The sequence below is a fragment of the Mytilus edulis genome, chromosome 5 (genome assembly GCF_963676685.1).
Source record: "Mytilus edulis chromosome 5, xbMytEdul2.2, whole genome shotgun sequence".
NCBI lineage: Eukaryota > Metazoa > Mollusca > Bivalvia > Mytilida > Mytilidae > Mytilus > Mytilus edulis.
Genome location: NC_092348.1, coordinates 54,947,097 through 54,969,109, shown reverse-complemented (window position 1 = coordinate 54,969,109; position 22,013 = coordinate 54,947,097). Strand labels below are relative to the sequence as shown.

Below are 22,013 nucleotides of genomic sequence, written 5' to 3'. Positions count from 1 at the left end.
TTTACTAAAGTTAGAGTGCGAAAACTAAAAGTATTCGGACGCCGGACGACGACGACGACGCCGACGCCGACGCCGACGCCAACGTGATAGCAATATACGACGAAAAATTTTTCAAATTTTGCGGTCGTATAAAAATGAAAAATTCAGTAATTTTTCTATTTGTAAAGGGCATAACTCTAGAACGGTAAAAGTGATGCCACCAAAATTCAAACTTGACTGTGTTTTATGGTATTAGCATTGTAAATAAGTTTCATATCATGTTTGAGGCAAACTCAAGTTAGAGAATGGAATCTTATTCTGGGACGTACGGACGGACAAGGGTAAAACTTAATGACACTCTACGGCAGAGAAATATAAAGGTTTTTTCAACAATCTTTTACCATGGAAATGAAGTAAAGAAATAGCAGACCGAAACTTTTTATCATAAGGTATCTGTATACAAGGCAAGACACATCAGTTTTTTTCCTTCTAAGATATAAAGCCTTATTAAAGTGGTTAACGCCCTTATTGTGGTAATCCCTGTCTTGCCTTCTACTTTTGTCACTACTCACGAGGCAAAAAATACAGATACAGTAAGACAAAGTTATATTTTGAGAATTTATTGTTTTACAATCATTCATAAATTTTGACTACAACATACAATTTCTTATATTGTACTCTTGTAATCATATTACAAAACAATTTTATTTATAAAGATTGTAATGTACAATAAAAATGGTTTCTGCTTACAAGTCACTATTGAATACCACTGTATAACCCACGGTTTATACTATCTTCAAGTTTCTTATTTTGTTTTTTGTTAATGATAAAACTTGCACTAAAAGATAACAGGATTACCAACAGCAGCTGTTTAATCTTAATACCTGGTTGGGATTTTTCTGTCAGTCACTTAGAAATAAGCACCCAGTATTTTTGTTTGAAGATGTTTAAAAAGGGGAAAACAATAATGGAACACATTTTAAGCATAATATTTTATGTCCAGATTTTCTTCACTATTTATTTTCTAAACTGAGAAATTTTCTGATGAAGATTAAGCTGATAAAGTCCTCCCCCTATATTTGGATGTAATACATGTAATGTGAATTATTAAAATGATAGAATCTAAATGAACCTATGTTATGCTACATTGGATGAACATACTTGATGATGTGGTGTAAATAAAATGTTCCATATTTTGGATAGCCAGCTGTTGTTGAACTGGAATAATACATTTCACCCATATTACCTTTTATTCACATGCAAAAGTGGGGGGGGGGGGGGTAAATTTGCAACCTGTCTGGCAATATTCATGTTATCGTCAAGAAAAGAAATTGATAACTTGCATTTTTTTTGGGCATTTTTGTTTCACCCAAAATGCAACATGTTATCAAAAATGCAACAAGGATATAGCTGTGGATTTACTTGGGTATTAATTTTCAAGGATTGTGGAAAAAAATTGATATCTGATTTTGTGATTTTGCAAAAGTTTGTATACAAGCCTAAAGAAAGTTGAAATGTTACCAATATAAACTGTGATTCATTTTAATCTTTAAGTAACCCACAATAGAAACACCATGAGATGGATTTAGACTACATATTCTTATTGTATATATTTTTGAATATAACAGTAAAGTCTATGGAAGGATGAGGTATTTTTCAAAAGCATTTTAGCCTGCACAAATACTTTGCAGTTCCTACAGCCTTTATTGAGATGACAGTTGTTTTCAGTAGATTTTTTGTTTACAATGAATTTGCACCTATTTTAATTAAGATAATTTTAACAACCTTTTACTACTTCATTGCTGATGTTTAAAATAATTTGCATTGATATGAGATATTAATTTTGTAGAATGCACAGTAAACAGTTAACTAAAGGGAGATAACTCAAATACTTGCAGTAAAATACTTTAAAAAAATAATTTAAACAGATTTCAAATATTTGCTGATATCCAATACATCCTATTGCATAAAATAACTATGAATACTTATAAATAAAAGAAGATTAAGGGGTATATATGAATGAGAAAGCTACTCAACATAAACAGGAGAGCGAAAAATACATATAGCCTTTGACTGTGTCTAATAAGTTTCAAAAATTGCATGTTTCTTACATATTATCTAATGTACTATACAATACATCAAGCTAACTGTTTTTTCATCATAAAATTATAACTAACTCTAAATGCAGTCATTAACCATGGATAACTGTAACACAGCAGTGACTGCATTCTTGGGAACCAGGTAAAAAATATTAGGTAGTACTTCATTCATTTCTTCATACATGTATAATATTACAAATCACTCCTTATTTTGCTGTACATATTTACAAGATAAAAATCTTTTTATCACAATGATAGTGAAAAAATATTTACAAACTGAAGTATCTCTATCATATCATTCAAAAGCACTAAATACATCAAAAACAAAATATCTTTAAAGAAATGGTGTCAGCTCCATTTTTTTCTCAATTAAATTTGATCCACCCCTTACCCCCTTTTTACAAATGAAAACTGGAAACTTTGTATTATAAATTAGACCAGAATATAAAAGATAAATGGTTAAAAATGCTCCAAATTTTTTATGAGTTTAACAATGGAACTAACTATTTGATGATGGATGTTTTTAAGACACATGTTTTATAAAACCTAATGTTTTGTACTGTAATGTAAAAATATGTTTTTTAAATCATTCAAACATTTACATGATCAATATAGAGTTTACCATTTAATACATTCATCATATTAAAAAATCTCTACAAGTTTACTCTCATACCTTTCAGAACACAATAAAATAATAATTAAATGCACTTAATTTAATCGCATCAATTTTTTACATAAAGCTACAAAATTAAATAATACTAAATTAAAAATACATGACTATTGCATCTTTGAGCGTTTTCTGGCTATAGCATCTTCTACAGCTTTCAATTGTTTTAACAGTTCCTCTCTTCGATTAAGCGTGCTCTTTTTCTCCTTTGGTGCAGCAGGTTGTGCAAGTGGCGGTTTTACTGGTGCCTTTGTTGGAGATACTGCTGGCTTTGGAGGAGCTGCCTTAGGAATGGGTGCCGGCACTGGTTTACTGGCAACAACAGGTGATTTCTGTTTGTCTTGTTTAACTTTAACAGGTTTTGGAGCAACATCTGTGAAAAATAGCATATGTTATAAAGCTTCCAGTCAAATCATAGCTTCACTTATTTTTACGTAATTCAAATACACATGAAAGTTGAGCTTGACCTTCATTTAGTCACAGGAAACAACATATATAAGTTTGAAATGCATTTCGTCAAAGTATTTTGCATGTTAATGTACGAACACTGATTGAAAGCTTGCAGTACATCCCCAAATCAATAACCATTTTTTTTCCACCTTAGAAAATCCTGTTAAAAAGCATGAAAATGAAAAAAAAAAAATAATGTTCCTAGGTTCATCAGGTTCCTGTTTTAGAATAACTTGCTGTTTTATTATAGGTTGTGGATTTGAAATTTGGTCCTTTCAAAGCAACCAGAAATATCTACTTATTTGATACTTAAATCATCAAGATAAATGCATACTAGATGTTACATCTTTACAGTACCCCATTGCTTTTAATTCACATTGTAAATAAACAATAGCATTGATTAGCAATGGAAAGAGTGTTACTATTCTTTTTATGAAATTGATTATTATCTCTAAATTATCTACCCTGAACATATATTTGCAACATCTAGCAGTAATTATGCCACAGTACAATATGAAAGTATCCTCAAGAAAAAAAGGAGATTTCACATGAATTTACTACATACTATATCTTACAATTTAGTTGTTTTAAATTGAAATCAAAACATTTGAATTGTTTTTATTTAACCAAAAGATCTGTTTAAAGCTCAATTTCTCAAAACAATGGAAATTTAATGAAGAAACCTTACTTTGAACCGGTTCAGGAGGAGGTTTGTTGACTGCTTGTCTTTTGGCAGGAGGTCCTGCTTTGCTATCTGCTGGACGTTTCTTCCCTGTTGGACCAGACTCTGATGGTTTATCACTAGCCTACAAACAAAATCAAAATAATTATTTTTTTTCAAATAATAAAAGCTTTACCAGAAATAAATTTTATCATAAAGGTTTTTTTCTTTAAAGCATTTGTTAAATTCAATTAAAATGTCAGTAAAAAACATAAGTTGCCACAAATTATCCCTAAAAAAGCCTGCATATTTTCTTTTTAATTATGTTTCTGTTCCTTCATAGCAAGTACAGTTCATTCTCTCTCGTCAAATTGGAAAATAAGTCTCTAGTATTACTTTTAAAATAAATTCCGTAAACAATCATAACTTTAACTACTACATAGATGGTATTTCCAAAATTAAAACCAGGTGCTCTGCAGGGTGCAGCTTTATACAACCGCAGAAGTCGAACCCTGAACAGTTGGGGCAAGTATGGACACAACATTCAAGTTTGATACAGCTCTGAATTTGGATTGCGATCAAATTTTTGACATAATATGAGTTTCTGACACAAAACAAATGTCAAGATTTTACAAATCTATTGCGCAATATTGTGCAATTAAAGATTTCTTCTTTTAACTTTTTAAAAAATTTTGAATTTGAGAATTTTGAAGAAAAAAAATTGAAAACAACTACCACCCCTCCTTTTTTTTGCAATAAGTCTAAAACCAGACATTTTTTATACATAATATACAAGTAGTGTAAGAGAGGTAAATACCCAACATTGTATGTTAAATGTTTTAGAAATACCTCCATTACACTGCTTTTAAATTGTCCTAATTGACCATTGACAAGAAATACCTAGTTTTTCACCTTTTTCGACTCTAATTCCGAAACATTTTGAGCCATAAACCCCCAAAGTCAATACTGACCATCCCTTCATGGTGTGGAAACTTGTGGTTTAATTTCAGAGAGATTCATACCCAAACATAAGTTATTGTTTGAAAACTACAAAAATTATTATTTTGGGCCCCCTTTTTGGTCCCTAATTCCTGAACTATTGAGACCATAACCCCCAAAATCAATCACAACCTTCCTTTAGTGGTATTGAACCTTCTTATAAAAAACTATAGAGATCCATACACTTCAACACAAGTTATTGTCTGTAAACTAGAAAAATGCTTCTTTTTGGCCCCTTATTCCTACATATTAGGGAAAAATTAACCCCAAACTGATTCCCAGCCTTCCTTGTGTTAAATGGAAACTTGTGGTTCAATGTCAGAGAGATCCATACAGTTATGCTTGTTTTTGGCACCTTTTTGGCCCTTAATTCCTAGACTGTTTGCCCAATAACCCCTTAAAATAAATCCCAACCTTCTACTTATGGTATCAAACATTGTGGTACAAAATCAGAACAATTGAAATACTAATACACAACTTTTTGTCCAGAAACTAGATAAAAGCTGTTTTTGGCTCCTTTGGGCCCTTAATTCCTAAACCTTTGGGACCATAACCCCAAAAATCAATCCCAAGCTTCCTTTTGTGGTATAAACATTGTGTTAAAATTTTTTGATTTCTTTTTGCTTATTCAAAAGTTATTATCCAGAAAGACGGTGCTGACGACGACGTGATACCAATATACAACCAATTTTTTTTTAATTTTTGCGGTCGTATAAAAAGTTCACATGTAGATAGTAGTACTGATTTCTTAAAACATTCCAACAGAAATGTTCTTTTTTTGCAAAATTTAGCAGATCACAAAATAGTGAAGAGTCACTCATTTTGAACCTTATCTATTCACAGGGTTTCCGCTGGCGGTCGCCATTTTCGCAATTTGCGAAAAAATAATAATTGTGGCGATAAAAATTCGTCATTTGCGAAAGAATTTGGCGATAAAAATATATACAACGATTCATTTTCCTCCATCTTGTTTATTTACTTTTTTTGAGTTTCTCGGACTTTACCTGATCAGACAATACTCGGAATATATCTTGACCTTATTAAGATTTTGACAGAAAATCAATAATCAGCTGATTGCATTTTATAGCTATCGACAAAAAAAGATTAATTAATAAAGGTGTTGATTGAATTGTTTGACAAAATGATATGGTTAAATGGCTTCCACTAAATGTCACATACAGAATTTATTTACCACTTTGCGACGCACGTGTTTGGAGCAAACTTTTGACGTCTCCTCTCCTCTTAAAAATAGTTCAGAAAAGAAAGATGTTGGGACGAAAAATGTTCAAAAGCAAGAAAAATCTCTGATTTAAAACTTTAATTATCCTTTGACTTTAATATACGTAATTGATTAGGGAGACTACTTTAAAGTCGTTTGAGTGACACACGTGTTTCAAGCATAGTTTTACGTCTCAACTTTTTCATAACGATGGTCAATGAAAGAAAACTGTCGTTATGAAGAAATCTATCCAAAAGGTTGAAACAACCCCTCGAATGAGAGTAACCCTTTAATGTACTGACTACAAATGAAATGAGGCCTCAATTTCATATGATAAAAGCTTTTGTTTTGTTGTAAAAAACACTTCTTAGTATAAAATGACCAACACATGTCCGTTAATCTTGTTATATTCCAGGACTTATATCTTCTTTATTATTAAAGTATAGTGGGCCCCTCTTTAGGAAAGTTGTTTAAAACACAATGAATATTTTTCCCTTTTAGGTTAAAAAAAATTCTGTTGTTTTAAAGTAAATGTTTAGTGTTTATTCATTAAAATGTAGATTCTAAAATGAGTTTGAGAGAATAGTCATAATAACAATGGGGCAAAATCTTCTTATTTAAGGGGAAAGGGGGGGGGGGGGGGGGGGGTAGATAAAAGGTAAATTTTAAACGAAAAATATATTTATGTTACTTGGCGAAAAAAATAATAAAGTGGCGAAAAATATATTGTTTTGGCGAAAGAGGTGGCGAAAAAAATAATTGACCCAGGGGAAACCCTGTCTATTCATGTATAAAGATTTGTTGTCATCAGTATTTCCTTTAATATCTCACCTTTTTATTGCCTAGAAGTGTAAGTTTAATATTTGGCTTTTGACCTGTGACCTTTAACATATCTTTAGCCTTGCTGGTTAATCCAGGACCTTGAGGACCTTTACCATCTCCCCGACTACTTTGTCTTGATACTCTTTGTGATTTATTCTTGTTGCCAGCAGGTGCAGCTTTTTTCTTTTTAATGGCTAAAATTGCAACAACAAAAATATGAAAAATAAATCATTGCATCATTTTGAAATTTTACAACCTACTTCATATATGTGTTAACCATTTATTTCACAAGTCATTAATTCTTTTTTATTTCAACAAATATCAGGTTTTGGAACTAACATTGCTCAAATGAAAGTCCTGAAAAATATGGTTTTAATACAAGGCTTCCAAAACGGTCATATATTCCGGACAATTGTATAATGTCCGGTAAAAGTCCGGTTGGGAAAAGCATGAAACGGTCTTTTACTTTTTAGATATCATGGCTTTTTCGGTCATTTTTACATAATTTATATAATTCACGATCTTTCTGACCCAATATTTTGACTTTAACAGCCACACATTTCCGGTCATAAAAGTGACATGATGATTAATTACTATCAAAACAACCCCTACTTCAATATTTTCTAATTTTAATCAAGGCTAATTAGTTGTTGGACAGCTGAAATCGGTGAACCCTGAAATCTACCTGTTCAGGTGACAGGTAAACTATTTTCAGTACCGGACATCGTATAAATTGATCGGTCTATTAAGAATCATTTTTTAACATTTCAGCTGTTTGTATTTAATTGATTTAGTCTAAAAGATTAAAATTATAAGAAATACATTTATAAACATGATTTAATGAAAAATTTTAAAAGGTTTTAAATGAAAAATCGTCAGAACTACGTAGTATGAACTAGAACACATGTGCGCATGTGCACAGGTGGGAAGTTTAATTATGCATCCTACATTTCTTCAAAAATACTAAAATCATCATTGAAACCTGTATCTTAAGTTCAATTGACGTATTTTGTTCAAGAAATAATGTGGAAAGAGCTTCTTCACTCAGTCATGCTTTAAAAACGTACACGGATATTACGTATCTGTATATGGTCCATGTTTTACCATTGTCATGTCAACATCCGGTTTAAAAACGAAAGTAAAGTTTTTGACAACATCATTTTGCACAAATAAAAAGTCTAAGGCAGATATGAGCACGCTGATGTGCACACTTCACACTGTCAATTTAACAGTTTACATCAGAACATCAAATTCATATCAAAGTAAAGTTTAATAACGTTTTTTTTAATCTAATGTCAATCATTGGGATGGCCATCTCAGATTACTATAATTTATTTAAATTGCCTTTTGTGACTTAGTTTAAGGGATTAAAATCGGGATCAGATATAAAATGTCCGGCTGGCTCAAATATTTTTTGGAAGCCCTGTTTTAATACCGTATCAATGTTTAAATAGGTAAAATTAAAATTGAACTTCCCAGTCAATATTAAATCATTTAATAACTGTATCAGTTATGTATTCATTTTTACAAATATCTAAGAAATAAACTATCTCAATAATATAATATAAAGGCACACATCTTATCTGTCCAAGAGCAATAACTCAAACATATTTTTCTGGGTTTAAAAAACAACTTTTTTCATTATTACTTGACCATTTCCTTCATAATGACACTTTATTTACTCTATAATGAAGCCTGCTTAGTCTTCAGTTGAAACAATTTGAATACGAAATGTCTAAATTTGTATTCAATATGAAAAGGATTTTCGTAAGAATATCTGACTTTAATTTATATGTTGAAATATTTGTTTCTTTCCCGCTTTAATACTTTAAAGCATTTTTTTGGGGGGCATTTTATTGAAAAATCCCTTGCAAATCAAGAATGCAACAAAAATTAGAGAAATGTAGGGATGAAATGGTTTACAATGCAATTTCTTTGAAAATTTCTGAATAAAAATTTCAAAAGAATCCCTCTAAAAATAAAAGAATTTTGACTATCATCAAGCAGTAAACCAGTATGAAACTGCTTGGCTTTTAACTCAACCAAAAACTTGTCTCTATTAACATATTCTTCCTTGTGACTTACGTTTTTTCTTGGGAGAAGGTGATGGAGAACTGCCACGACCTCCAACTCCTCTGTATAAATGTTCAGAGTCGGCACTACCACTAGAGGTACTTGTTGAATGACTACTTCCCGATGATATACTACTAGCACTAGATGATCGGGATGAAGATGACCCTGATGAGTGACTTCTTGAGTAACTGCTTCCACTTGAACTCCTTTTTCTACCTTTTCCTCTCCTGTATAAATAAAAAAGTTTGTTTTTGATGTCCAGTGTCATGAAACTTTCCATGTTCACTGATTGGCATAAAGAATTTTGAGAAAAAGTCCAATCTAATGTACTAAATTTATGTTATTATGGACTTTTTAATCTTTTTGTATGTGTGGTTGGGGATGAAAGGGAACTGCCACATTATCAATGGTACCACTGGTGGCACCTTTCTAGCCTCAAGTTAATTCGCTGACAATTGTTTTAAACACTATCATTATCATTTTTTATAACAATTAACTTAACTACCTACACAACTACAATACATTGCTGATATACTAAGCTTCAATATAAGTTTCATACAAATCTGGCAAGACTTGTACATGTGAGAGCACTAACAATCAATTTTTTTAATATAATTAATGTTTGAAAAGGGCATTACTCTTTCAAAAATAGTTGATCAACACTGATTTTATAATTCGTTAGAAAAATTGCTGATATAAACCTACAATATAAGTTTTTATAAAAATCTGGTATGAATTGTACATGTGAGAAAGCTTTCAAAGCGCTCAGTACTCCTAAGTCCTCCTCAATGTGTTGCGGGAAAAAAATGTGAGGGAAATTATTAATTTCTATCCAAGGGCAGTAACCTCATTTTGAAAGTGCCTTCCCTTGGTATCATGCATGTTTAAATGGAACAGACCCAAGAAAAGTGACAACATTGTTGATTGACTATTTCATTTGAACAAAACTAATGTATTTACCCTGCAGGCTTAGGAACATTTCTGTCTCTGCCTCTCCCCCGTCCTCCTGGGGGTAAAGGTTGCAAAGGAGGGCCAGCTCCCGAGGGTTGTTTCTTAGGAGACGTTGCCTGTGCACTGGATCGTCTTTTTGTTGGACTCTTCGGTGCTTTTGACTTCTGACCTGCAGTTTTAGTAGCATCTGGTCTGAATAGAAAATACACACTTCTTATCATTTTTCTTCTTACATACAGTGTTGTTTCAGATTGATATTCATTTAGATCATTAACTTGTTATTTATGGGAACCATTTGAAAAATTTACATCATTAAAGTGTTATTAATTAAAACACATCAAAATCAAGTTCAAGTATATAAAGACCCATTTCAATATTTTACTGATTATCTAAATAATCATCTTTGATTTGTGATGTCAAAAAATTTATTACTGTAAATTCAAAAATTATTGTCAGCTTCTTATTAATGCAAATAATGCGACTGGGTTTGTATCACAATAATAAGAACTCGCATTCTGACATCTGATAAATACATCTACATTGAAGACCTGTTGGTGACCCTCTGCTGTTGTTTTTTATTTGGTCTGAGTATTAAACCGTCAGCAACTGTGTTCTGGTCCATCACCAACAGTTTTATTATACTCTGCTAAAAATTGGGGCTAAAAACCTATCTCCCTTCATGCAAGCAAACTATAATACTGCCACCAAAGAATCTAAGAATTTAGTATAGTATCTACTTAAAAGTCATCACAGTATGAATAGTTTGATATATCTACAGTAATATAGATATTTATATCTGGGCATGTTCCTTCTAATCTCATGTATACAAACTCTCCCTTTAGTACCTCAAAAAGAGTCTTATCTATCAATATATCAAGATTTACAGACAAAGAATTATAAGAAGTATGTTTCTGTGATTTTTATAGTAATGAAATAGGTAATTTTAGCACTAAATTTTTCATACCCAGACTTTGGAGGTTTCTTAGGAACATTACGTCTTTTTACTGGGCTCTTGGATGGTGATCTTGAATTTCTGAATAAGATACATGTACATACAACTTCACAGTTCAAATAATGAGATTTAAGTCCTTCAAACAGATTGTGTAATAGGCAATAATCAAAAATAAATATTTCTATACATTTTCATTTTATCTACTATGATTAATGAGATAAATAAAGCTTGAACCTGTCTGCAATACTAATTTTTTTCTGCTGTTTTTTTAAACACTATGAATGACCCTGAGAATGTGTCAAAGAGCAGAAGACAGCCTACCACCAATGGGTCTTCAACACAGCAAGAAACACTGACAATTCTGTCTAGTTTTCAGTAAGGACTAATGCATAATGTAAGCAGCCCATCAAACCATATATAAGAATACCCAATACCAACATGCAAAATCTCCATTCATAAGGTTGATGGAAGTGTAAAAAACGCCTGTATTCATATTTGGGACACTTTCATGCAAGGAATGTCCAACTTGAAAATATCTTTTACCTGAGAAATCTCATACGTCTAAAATACACAGCAATAATTTAGAAGACATTCATAATTCTGTTTTTACACATATGAAAGCGTTTTCCTGATATAAAACGTAACCTAAAAGATTTCCTTATTTTAAAGACTGGTATAATCTTATAAATTTGTTCACTTTGTATACGACAGACTTTGTCTTGATAAATTCAATGGAAGCAGGTGTTGCCCGTAAGCACATGGGTAACAACTCATCGCTGTTGAGCTGCTTACCAAACATAGGGTTAGGAGCCTCTGGCCTTTGTTAGTCTTGTAGGGTTTTTAATTTTAGTTCATTCATATGTTTTGGAGTCTGGTATGACGTTCATTATCACTAAACTAGAACACATGATATTTTTAGTGGCCAGCTGAAGCATGCCCCTGGGTGAGAGATTTTCTTGCTGTGTTGAAGACCCATTGGTGGTAGGCTGTCTTCTGCTCTTTGACACATTCCCTATTTCCATTCTCAATTCTATCATTCTGTTTAGCAGTTCATGAGAAAAGTGGCGTGAAGAAGGATTTTCAAGTCCATTCAAAGTTTAAAGTATCAGCAAGAGAAATTAGATCAGATCAATGCACACACATTACAACTCATCAATGTCAAGTTGCTGACCAAATATGGTGTTGTTCTCTTTAATAGTTTTCAAGAAAAGTTTTGGGTTTTCAATGTCACATGATTGGTAATTTATCAACAATAAAAATAACTTTCACTAAAAATAAACCGGTGTACTTACTTTGAACTAGCTGATGATGAACGACTGCCTGATGAACTTCTGCTGTATGAACGACTGTATGATGAAGACCGTGAACCAGAACGTGAAGACCCTGAGAATGAACTGTTCAAAAAGAAAATCAAAGTACTTGTGAACACTTAAGGGTTATGATTGCATTAGTTTTCCAGTGGAAACTTAAAATAAAAATTTCATTGTATTTATAAGCATCTGAAGGACTTAAACTATAGATAAAGGAAGATAACTCCAATTGTAAATATTACCACTGATATATTTAGATCAGATACAAGATTCATATACATTACACAAAAAATGTTATTGTTTTGATAAATTTGATTAGCTTGAAGAAACCAAACTACATTGATGTTTAATGTATTATCTGATGTTGCCTGAAAGTATCCACCCTTACAGTAAAACCTTTAGTGTCTGGTTACAGACCTGAAGTAGAGAATTGTCTGTTAACTAATATTTTCCCAAATACTATATCAACAAACTTCCTGTTTTTCTATTTTCTCTTGAAAAGCAAAAGATTACCTGGATGAAAATGAGGATGAATAACTATGTGAACGACGATTCTTCCGTCGAGCTCTGGAATGACTTCGTGAACTTCTGCCTTTATTATTTTTGGGAGATTTTGACCTGAAAAGAAAGTATGTAGTTTTCAGTTAATAAGTATGAAATGCAGCAAAATCATCTTAATTTATACATATTTATCATTTTTTTTTTTTATCTTCTCAAAATGATCAAATATGTTATCAGCTAAGCTAATATAAGAACCAAACAAATTTTCTCACATTGAAAAGTTAAAGCACAGACATTGTTATAAAACTCAATATCACTTTTGTAATTACAATTGATGATTATTTTTCCTTTAAATAAGAATGGCTTTTAATCACACAAAACCTATTGCTGCAAGGGAAATGGTAAAAAAAAAAAAACAGAATCAAATAATAAACAGGTAAAATTTTATCAATAACATTATAAATACCGTTGCCATGGATCCTGCCAATGATCAGCAGCTCTGGGTCTATTAAACGTTTGTTGTGGTTGATTATTGACTCTTTCTTCTGGATAATCTTTCCGTCGATCAATTTCTCTTCTTTTTTCATATCTACATAAAAAGATTAATAGTTAAAAGAATAAGTGAACATATTTTAAACATGGACAAAAATTAATCAAGACATAAAATACATGAGTATTTTTCATTTTTTATAACTGCTGTGTGTATTACCATCAAATATCAGCTTATTAAATAAAAATTTAAAACATGGGACTTAATTGTATAAAAGCACTTGTCAGCTTGTTAAATCCAGTAGTTAATGTAGATTATTTTTATTTCAATATCACTCTTGATGTTAAAATACTCATTGTCTTCAGTTCTGACAAATTTCACTGGTGAGAACATACTACTGATGCTCCCAATTTTATTTTTTTTGAATAGTAGAATTTTAAGTGTTTGGTTGGCAATACCCACACTATCAGACAAAATAAAGTAATCCATTCTACCTCTGGACTTCTGCTTACCTTCATCAATTCCTGACACAAAACAAAGTCTTACCTATGAATATGTGGCGGTGAATAATGACGAGGAGCAGGATAATCAAAATGTTCTCTTTCCTGCAAAATACAATTTCAAAATTGTAAGATAGATTTATAGCAAAATTAATAAAGGTTTGTTTGTTTTCTATTATCAATCATGACTTTATCATGGGCCATTCAGTTTTTGGTGGCCAGTTGTTAAATATCAGAATGGCGAATCAAGGATCCAAACCTTTTAAAATTCAATGTAGTACGGTGGATTCATCTATTTTCGTGGGTACCAATTTGTGTGAATTAATGAAAACTTCATTCGCAGATATTTTATTTCGTGGTTTTGCTGACGTCTGCATACAAGCCTATTTAAAATTTGTCATTTATTGAACATTTCTTTTCGTAGTACTACTGTTCTAACAAAATCCATGAAAAATGATATCCCACGAATCCACAGTATTTGATAATTGCATTCCTATAAGACACGTAAGACTACTGACCGTCAAGTGTTGAAATGTATTTGAATACGTTAAAACTTACTCTAGGCATATAGGGAGGAGGCATCCATTCTGGTTCCCTGTTCCATCGCACTTCAAAATTTTCATACTGTGCTGGATGCCACATATTTGGTGGCTGCTCCACTGGCGTACGATGTAATGGCACTTTATCATAATATTCGTCATCATAACTATAATATATTAAGGTGAAAACAGACTAAATGGTTGTTGTACATTTGAAGTCAAGCGGCATATATTTTTGAGGAATGTAGGATAAGGAAGCAAGAAATAGACGTGAAAGACAAATATTTGATCAGCTTTATAGCTAAAAGATATTTTAAAGGCAGGCATCAAGTTTATGAGCATCCGACTCAAAGATAATACATATGCTGACATATTGAGAAGATTGATTGATAGATGTTTAACACCACTTTCAACCCTATTTCTTCGAAGTCAGTTTTTAATGGTGGCGGAATTTTTAATGATGGAGAAAGACAGAGTGCCGGAGACAACCACTCACCTTTTGCAAAAAAACTGTCTATCTAAGTCAATTAAGATTGAAGTCCAGTGCACCTGCCCTGTGAAGGTTGGAACTCACAACCTCAGTCTTGACTGGCTAGTGATAACAGTATTTCAACTACTTAGATCACTCAGCCACAGAGGACCCTCATATTAAGAAGAACAATTTCAAAATGTATTGAAGGAATAAAATAGAACCTACACTTGTTCTTCATAAAAGGGATTCTGTCTGTCATTTTCTTTATTGAATTCTCTCTCTTCATCCACAGACAAATTCAGTTTCTTTTCTTCAAAGTCAGGTTCTTGTTCTTTTCTTTTGTGAGCTTTTTTCCTCAGCTGCAAAAACATATATTTAACTTACTGTTTATATGTATCTTTAACAAATCATTAAATTAAATTTTAAACAGTTATTTCTTCAATTAAACTCTCATTTTCAATATTTTATATGAAATAAATGTATGAACATATGAAAAATCCTTAAATGATGATTCAAGTAAATATTTTCATGTCCATGTATGCATGAATGACAATACTGTACAAAAATAAATTTTATAATAAAATCAAAACTGAAAAAAACCAAGAATGCGTCCCCAGTACCCGGATGCCCCATCCGCGCTATAATCTTCTATGTTCAGTTGACAGTGAAAATGGGGGAAAATCTCTAATTTGACATCAAAATAAGAAAGATCATATCATAGGGAACAAGTGTACTAAGTTTCAAGTTGATTGCAATTCAACTTCATCAAAAACTACCTCGACCAAAAACTTTAACCTTAAGCGGGACAGACGGATGAACAGAACGGACGCACAGACCAGGAAACATAATGACAATAAATGGGGGCATAAAAATGGGGCATAAAAACATGTTTTTACTTCTTTAGCATGTCGTAATCCTCTCTCCCATGCAGACTCTACAGGTGCAGCTTTAGGTGGGGGTGGAGGTGGTGGAGGCAAGTCTTCTTCTTCCATCTACAAATCAAATGAATAGAATAACATTATAAATGCATATTTTCTAAATGGTTTAACAGTACAATAGGTTCTTCTGTATATATTATACTAAAGAATGTAATTTCTGTCATGAACAAAAATTGTAACTTCTAAATGAGATGGTAACAGAATACATCTTCGGTATTTAGACCAAAACTTAAATTTGTTACAGCTAACATTGAAGTCAGCATTTTTTCCCTTCATTATTTTGATAGATCTTTTCGACGAAAAAGAGACAGTTCCATTTGAGTCTTCAAGACAGAAGCTATCTTCAAAGGATAACCATCATTTATGAACATGATGAGAGATTGTGTAGGTAGCACTGCAGTATAAATATTATTGATTGCATTGGTCTACGGCAATATATAAATTGATTTTTGTAACACACTTGTGTTAAATTTAGACATATTTAAAGGACTGCCTAGTTCAGAATACTTTATTTTAATGAAATATGTAAAAAAGAGACCAAAATTAAAATAATTTGCATTTCATGTTGACAATGTGATAACAGTTATAAACCATACCTCTTCCCATGGTGGAGGTCCTGAATTGCCTCCAGGGTCTTCAAACAGTCTGTAATTCCCTAAAATAAAAATGTTGCAATGGTAACTATCAAAATCTATCTACATGTACCTGAAAGGTATGTCAAAAAACAATTGTACAAACACAAATACAGAGCTTTTAGTAAACTATTGTCATGAATTTTATCAATCAGTGTTACTTCACATTGCCTTGTTACCTTCATCACTTTTGATCATAATCAAGTGGTGCAAATGTAATACAGTATGGATTTTTCTCGTTGTTGAAGGCCATACAGTTGCAAGTTTTTGCTTACATCCACTTCATTTGAACTTTAGTGGATAGCTGTCTCACTGTCAATCAACAATTAGTTATTTTGAAATCTAATGGCACAAATGTAACATGGGTGCAAAAGGATGCATTTTTGGAGAAAGCAGATTTCTTAATAAACAAGTTTCTGATGTCCCCATGGATATCAAGTTAATAATAGTCAATCAGTTTTATCTGTGTTGACAACTGCAGTAGAAATACTGACCAGATTAGAAACAACTTACTTAATCATTAAATAATTTTTCAGCAAAACCTTCTAAGAATTCAAAATAAATACTATTTTGTAAAAAAAAAATAAGAATTTTTCACAAGTTGATGATAATTAGTAAAACACATATGCTTACAAAAGACCCTTTTTGATGTTTACAAAAAAAAGAAAAAGAAAAAGATCTTGACTTGTAGAACAAGAATTAGATGGTAGTCTGCATACTTAGACACATAACTCAATAGTGTTTTTCATCTTCAGCATGGTATTTACCTTTGTCATTAACACCAGGGTGCAAAAATCTACAATTACTGCCCCAAGTACACAGTCCTCTCATGAAAAATCTACATGTAGGTTTAACAAATGGCTTCCGACTACCAGGTTCTTTTATTTCTCCCTCTTCACAATCATCATCCTGTTAAAAACATTAAACAACTTGAACTTTAACAAAATGAACTGCAAATGCATAGTTACTTGATGACAATTATCTCCCTAAAAAAAATAATTGATTATCTCTTCAAATAATTTCAGGTTTTTTTTCCTAAAAAAATAAATGCATAATATTGGCTACATTTTTATCATCATTTATCTATTGTATGATTGTCATGGTTCTAGATTGCTTATATTTGTAATTTTCATATTTTACCAACAAATTTCAAAATTGAAACTAGTACTATATATGAACATGATAAATATAGGTCGGTATTACAGTTAATGCAATGTTTTTTCACATGTCTGATGCAAGCAGGCATAAACTTTTTTTTTTAAACATTAGACAGTTAGTTTTCTCATTTGAATTGTTTCATATTTTTCATGTCAGGTCCTTAAATAGCTAACTAGACAGTATGGATTTTTCTCATTGTTGAAGGCCATACAGTTGCAAATTTTTGCTTACATCCACTTCATTGGAACTTTAGTGGATAGCTGTCTCATTGGCAATCATACCAATGTACAATGAAATACAACATCAAACTCAGACTTACATCTTCAACTTCGCCGTCATCCTTGTCCGAGTCATGTTCTCCCTGTAATAATATATATGTAAAACTTAAATATAATGTTGATATATAATTGTTTATATATATATGTGTGTGAATTAATATTGCAAACAATTATGGCTAATAATCATATAAATAGATATATTTTGAACAATGAAAATTTCCAAGACAATTTTGATGTGGGGTGTTTACATGTAAATCTAAAATATGTCTGTTTGAAATATTCTTTAAAATGAATTTAATAATTTTGCTTTTGATCTTTTTTCATGAGTAGTTTAATCATATATCATGTATATGATGTAGGTAAAATCTAACATTTTTAAATATCAGTGTTAAGGCATGTATTGTAATTTTACAATCTAATTAATGATTCAAAGTAATCTGTACAGCATGCTACACTATAAACGTATACATTTATATAATAATCACATTTCTATATAACATTAGAACATTTTTTGGTTTTGTATGATTAACATCCAGTTGTTTTCAATAAATGAAACCATATATCTTTACTTACATCCTCTCGTTCATTTTGATCTTTCTTTTCTTCACCATCTTTGCTGTCTTCAAACTTGTCTTTATCATCTTTACCAACCTCATCCTCATCTTCGTCCATGTAATCTAATTCCCCATGATCATCAGCTATACTAATATGAGTCCTAACTTTTTCACTATGTTTATTTTTAGCACTTTTTTCAGAGACTAGAATTCCTTTCGGTGGTTTTTCTTCATCACTAAAAGAATCATCGTCAGATATGTCTTTGTATTCCTTCTCCAATCGCTGAGCTGGTCGATCATTGAATGAAGAAATGCCATTTGGAACCTTACTTTGTGACTTTTCTCCATCTTCTGATGGTGACCCTGGGCCATCTGGCGATTTTGGACCCTTTTCTCTATCACTGGGAAAACTTTCATTTTCAGACACAGGAGAAGGGGCAGACAATTCCCCTTCAGAAGTAGGGGAAGCAGGTCCACTGAGATCATATTTAGAGAGTTTAGTTTCCCCTTTTTCCAGTTCCCCATCACTTTCATCAGAAACTGGAGAAGCAGGTCCAATCATAGAATCAACTTTTTTATTTTCACTAACTTCACTCAAATCAGACACAGGGGAAGTAGGTCCAAATGCAGATTCAATAGTCTTTGATTCAGTTATTTCCCCTAATTCTTTATCACTTATATCAGAAACTGGAGAAGCTGGTCCCAACATAGAGTCAATATTTTGTTTAGAACTTTTTGCTTGCTCTGTATCACATGAATCAGATACTGGGGATGCAGGTCCTGAAACAGAATCTTTATTTCTACTTTGGGTTACTTGCCCTTCTTCCTGTTCACTGTCAGTATTATCAGATACTGGAGAAGCAGCATCTACAATTTCACTCTTTTTCAAACCATGGGAAGTTTCTTCTTGTTCAAAATCACTTTCATCTGAAACTGGAGAGGTTGGACCAAGCATGTCATTCTGTTTTGATTGAAAGTTTTTAAAATCTTGAGATTCCCCATCATCTGAAACTTGGTCTAACATATTTCCTGAATCCATTTGTGGACTTTGTTTAGCTTCTCTTTGAGGTGATTTTTCGATATCACTGTTTTCAGGTGAATCAATATCTTCAGTTTGTTTAAGTTCTTGAACACTTGAAATATCACCATCTTGGACGAGATTTTCTTCAGATAACTTTTCTTCCGATTCATCACTTTGACCTAAATTAGTGCTAGAAACTGGCTTGTCAATGTTTTCAGTGGTTATTTCTTTTGACCCATCTTCTGGTTGTGAATTTTCAATATCAATATCAATGTTACTTGATGTCATTTCTTCTTGATTACTATCAAAATTTTCTTCATCTGAACTTATATCAGACTCCTGATTTTTCACTTCTTGATCATCAATCGTTTTTGGCATTTCTTCATCTGAACTTTTATCGGACTCCTGATTTTTCACTTCTTGATCATCAGTCAGTTTTGGTGATTGTGTTGAGGTATCAAAATTCTCATTGTTAGCCGATTCAAGAAAAGATTTGTCTGGTGAACTTGTCAAATCTAATTGATTGTCAGAGTCCTGGTCTTGTTCAACAAGAGTTGTATCCCTTTCATCTGCATAAACTGAATCATTCAACTGTTCTGATTTAATCTCTTCACTGTCAGTAACACGTGATGTATCAAAGTCGCTGTCTTTTAAATCTGACAGAGCATCCATTTTATCGTCTATATCTGAACTTTGATTACAAATGTCTAATTCACTAGCTTGTGATTGTGACACGCTTGCGTTTATTTCTGTGCTAATATCAGCTGAAACTGGAGATTTCATGTCATAATCCTGTGATTCATCTAACTTGCTTTCTTTTTCTTCAAATTCCATTTGTTCTTCTTGCTGAGAACCATTTAAATGGTCTTCTTTAGAATTAGAACTTGGAGATGATGGCATATTCAAATCAACATTGTCTCCTGTGACTTCAGCTGTGTTCCCATCTTCCTGTCCTACTGATTGTGGTTGATCATTAGGTGAATCATGTAAGCTGACATCCTTTGCCTGTGGTGAAACAGGAGTTTGCTTATCAGGTGGTGACGATGGACTTGTATCAACCTCCATTTAGGATGAACCTTTAGGTCTGAAAAATATAAAGCAAACCATTAAAATAAGGTACAAAATTGTCCAAATTTCATTTGATTTATGGCTTCCTGACACCCATCATCTGATAAATATGATCATTTATATTATTTGGCAAATAGGGTAAAAAAAAATAACAAAAAATCTCCATGCAAATAAAAATCTATTATCGAGCAAGGTTTTTGTTCAAGTCAGGGCACACCATAGTGCCTGTATGTTTTTAATAATTGGTGATGCATACATGAATCTTAATAAAATCTTTAAATGCAACAATTAAATTACCTAAATTTTTTGGTAAACACCTTAAAAAGAAGCCTTGGTAAGCACCGTACAAAGAAGCCTCATAGTATGCAAGGCTAATCAAAACTCTCCACTATTTGAGTATCAAGCTTTTAAATAATCAGGCATCCAGAAAAGTCGTTACTTTTCACTTGATTTATTGATTTGGTCCACTAGAGTATTTCCCAAAAAAGATATTATACATAAGGATATTCCATCATAGTACATGTATGTCTATATATTCAAATAGTGGTTTTTTGGAATAGCTGGTCACAAATTCTGTCTAGTTAAGTCACATTTTTTTATCTTATACTTTACCAGCCTGTGACCATGCTCAAATCTCCCCAAGGACTAATAAAATATAATTAATCCCTACATAACTTGAATTTTTTAACATATTCTGACAATCACTAATTTTAAGGTCAAACTGTTTCCCTGGCCTTGTTTAACATGTTTCAAGTTGAACAATCAAAACTTTCAAATAAAAAACTTATATGCCTACCTTTATACCCTAATTATTTTACCATGTTAACAAAATCTAGGTATCATTTTTATTTTTAAGTTTTAAGACCAAACTGATAATGAGACATCTGCAATACACCTTATTGCTAATCCTGGCTGACGGTGACCCGGACGCTTGAACTTTTGAGGCATACAACAATCACTTTTCCATTGTGGCGTCAGATATTTTGTTTTACAACGTCAAATTTTTTCGGGAACCTCTGTGATATCCAGTAATGGCAGACAAATAGCGATAAGGTGTATCGACCAAACCAATGAAAGTTTAAATGTAGAGAGAGAGGCATAGATTTTTCAGACGCTGACATTTATAATGTGGTTTCTGTTATCACTGAACTATATTTACTGTAACATATTGTTTTTCATTCTGTTACACTCTTCATTATCAATGACATAAAGCAAGATTTTAAAAGTATAAATATATATATAGTTCATCATGTATGGGTTTTTAAAGCACCAGAAGTTGTCTCCCCTTCACTAATATACCTATCTAAGGTCATTACCGAGTGCCGTATGTTGTTTAGGGTAATTTCGTCAAAACTTTACAAATGTTTAAATACACATTAAAGATATCTTTATCATACAGCTTGTACCGTTAACAACATGCAAGTTTATCGACCACGATATAATTTTCTTGTATTTTTATACCGAAACGAGAGACGAACGGACAGTGACTGCGCGTACTTACCAGATTACTAAAATTACAGCTGTATAGAATTATTACTTCTTTTCATCTTTTACTTGAAGGGTTCATGCTCTTTTATTTAAAAAGGTGCTTATTTCTTTATTTTTAGTTCAAGATAGACACATTTTCGTTAGCTATTGATGTCGCCATTCAGCGATTTTCATTGGACGCAACCGGAACAC

At 32.1% G+C, this 22,013-nt stretch overlaps 1 protein-coding gene across 7 annotated transcripts; it reads right to left on the bottom strand.

The window, feature by feature from the left end:
- Positions 1 to 583: 583 nt before the first annotated feature.
- On the bottom strand, positions 584 to 22,013 carry LOC139523955 (zinc finger CCCH domain-containing protein 18-like). 7 transcript variants are annotated; one of them, XR_011664719.1, is made up of 19 exons: positions 21,835 to 22,013; positions 18,264 to 20,349; positions 17,732 to 17,773; positions 17,022 to 17,163; positions 16,219 to 16,277; positions 15,581 to 15,676; positions 14,910 to 15,043; positions 14,232 to 14,379; positions 13,720 to 13,778; positions 13,150 to 13,272; positions 12,696 to 12,800; positions 12,165 to 12,266; positions 11,416 to 11,433; positions 9,930 to 10,112; positions 8,982 to 9,196; positions 6,906 to 7,090; positions 3,884 to 4,001; positions 1,402 to 3,118; positions 584 to 1,186 (listed from the first exon to the last, which is right to left on the bottom strand). XR_011664719.1 is itself a non-coding variant. In XM_071318408.1 (18 exons), the coding sequence occupies exons 2-18, from the start codon at positions 20,328 to 20,330 to the stop codon at positions 2,856 to 2,858; spliced, it is 4,059 nt and encodes a 1,352-aa protein (XP_071174509.1). In that variant the 5' UTR covers positions 20,331 to 20,349; positions 21,835 to 22,013; the 3' UTR covers positions 584 to 2,855. The 7 variants fall into 7 exon arrangements, 4 of the variants coding, with proteins under 4 accessions (XP_071174509.1, XP_071174505.1, XP_071174508.1 ...); XR_011664717.1 differs by lacking the exon at positions 11,416 to 11,433 and adding an exon at positions 10,885 to 10,953; XR_011664718.1 differs by lacking the exons at positions 11,416 to 11,433; positions 21,835 to 22,013 and adding exons at positions 10,885 to 10,953; positions 21,447 to 21,624 and having other exon boundaries at positions 18,264 to 20,415.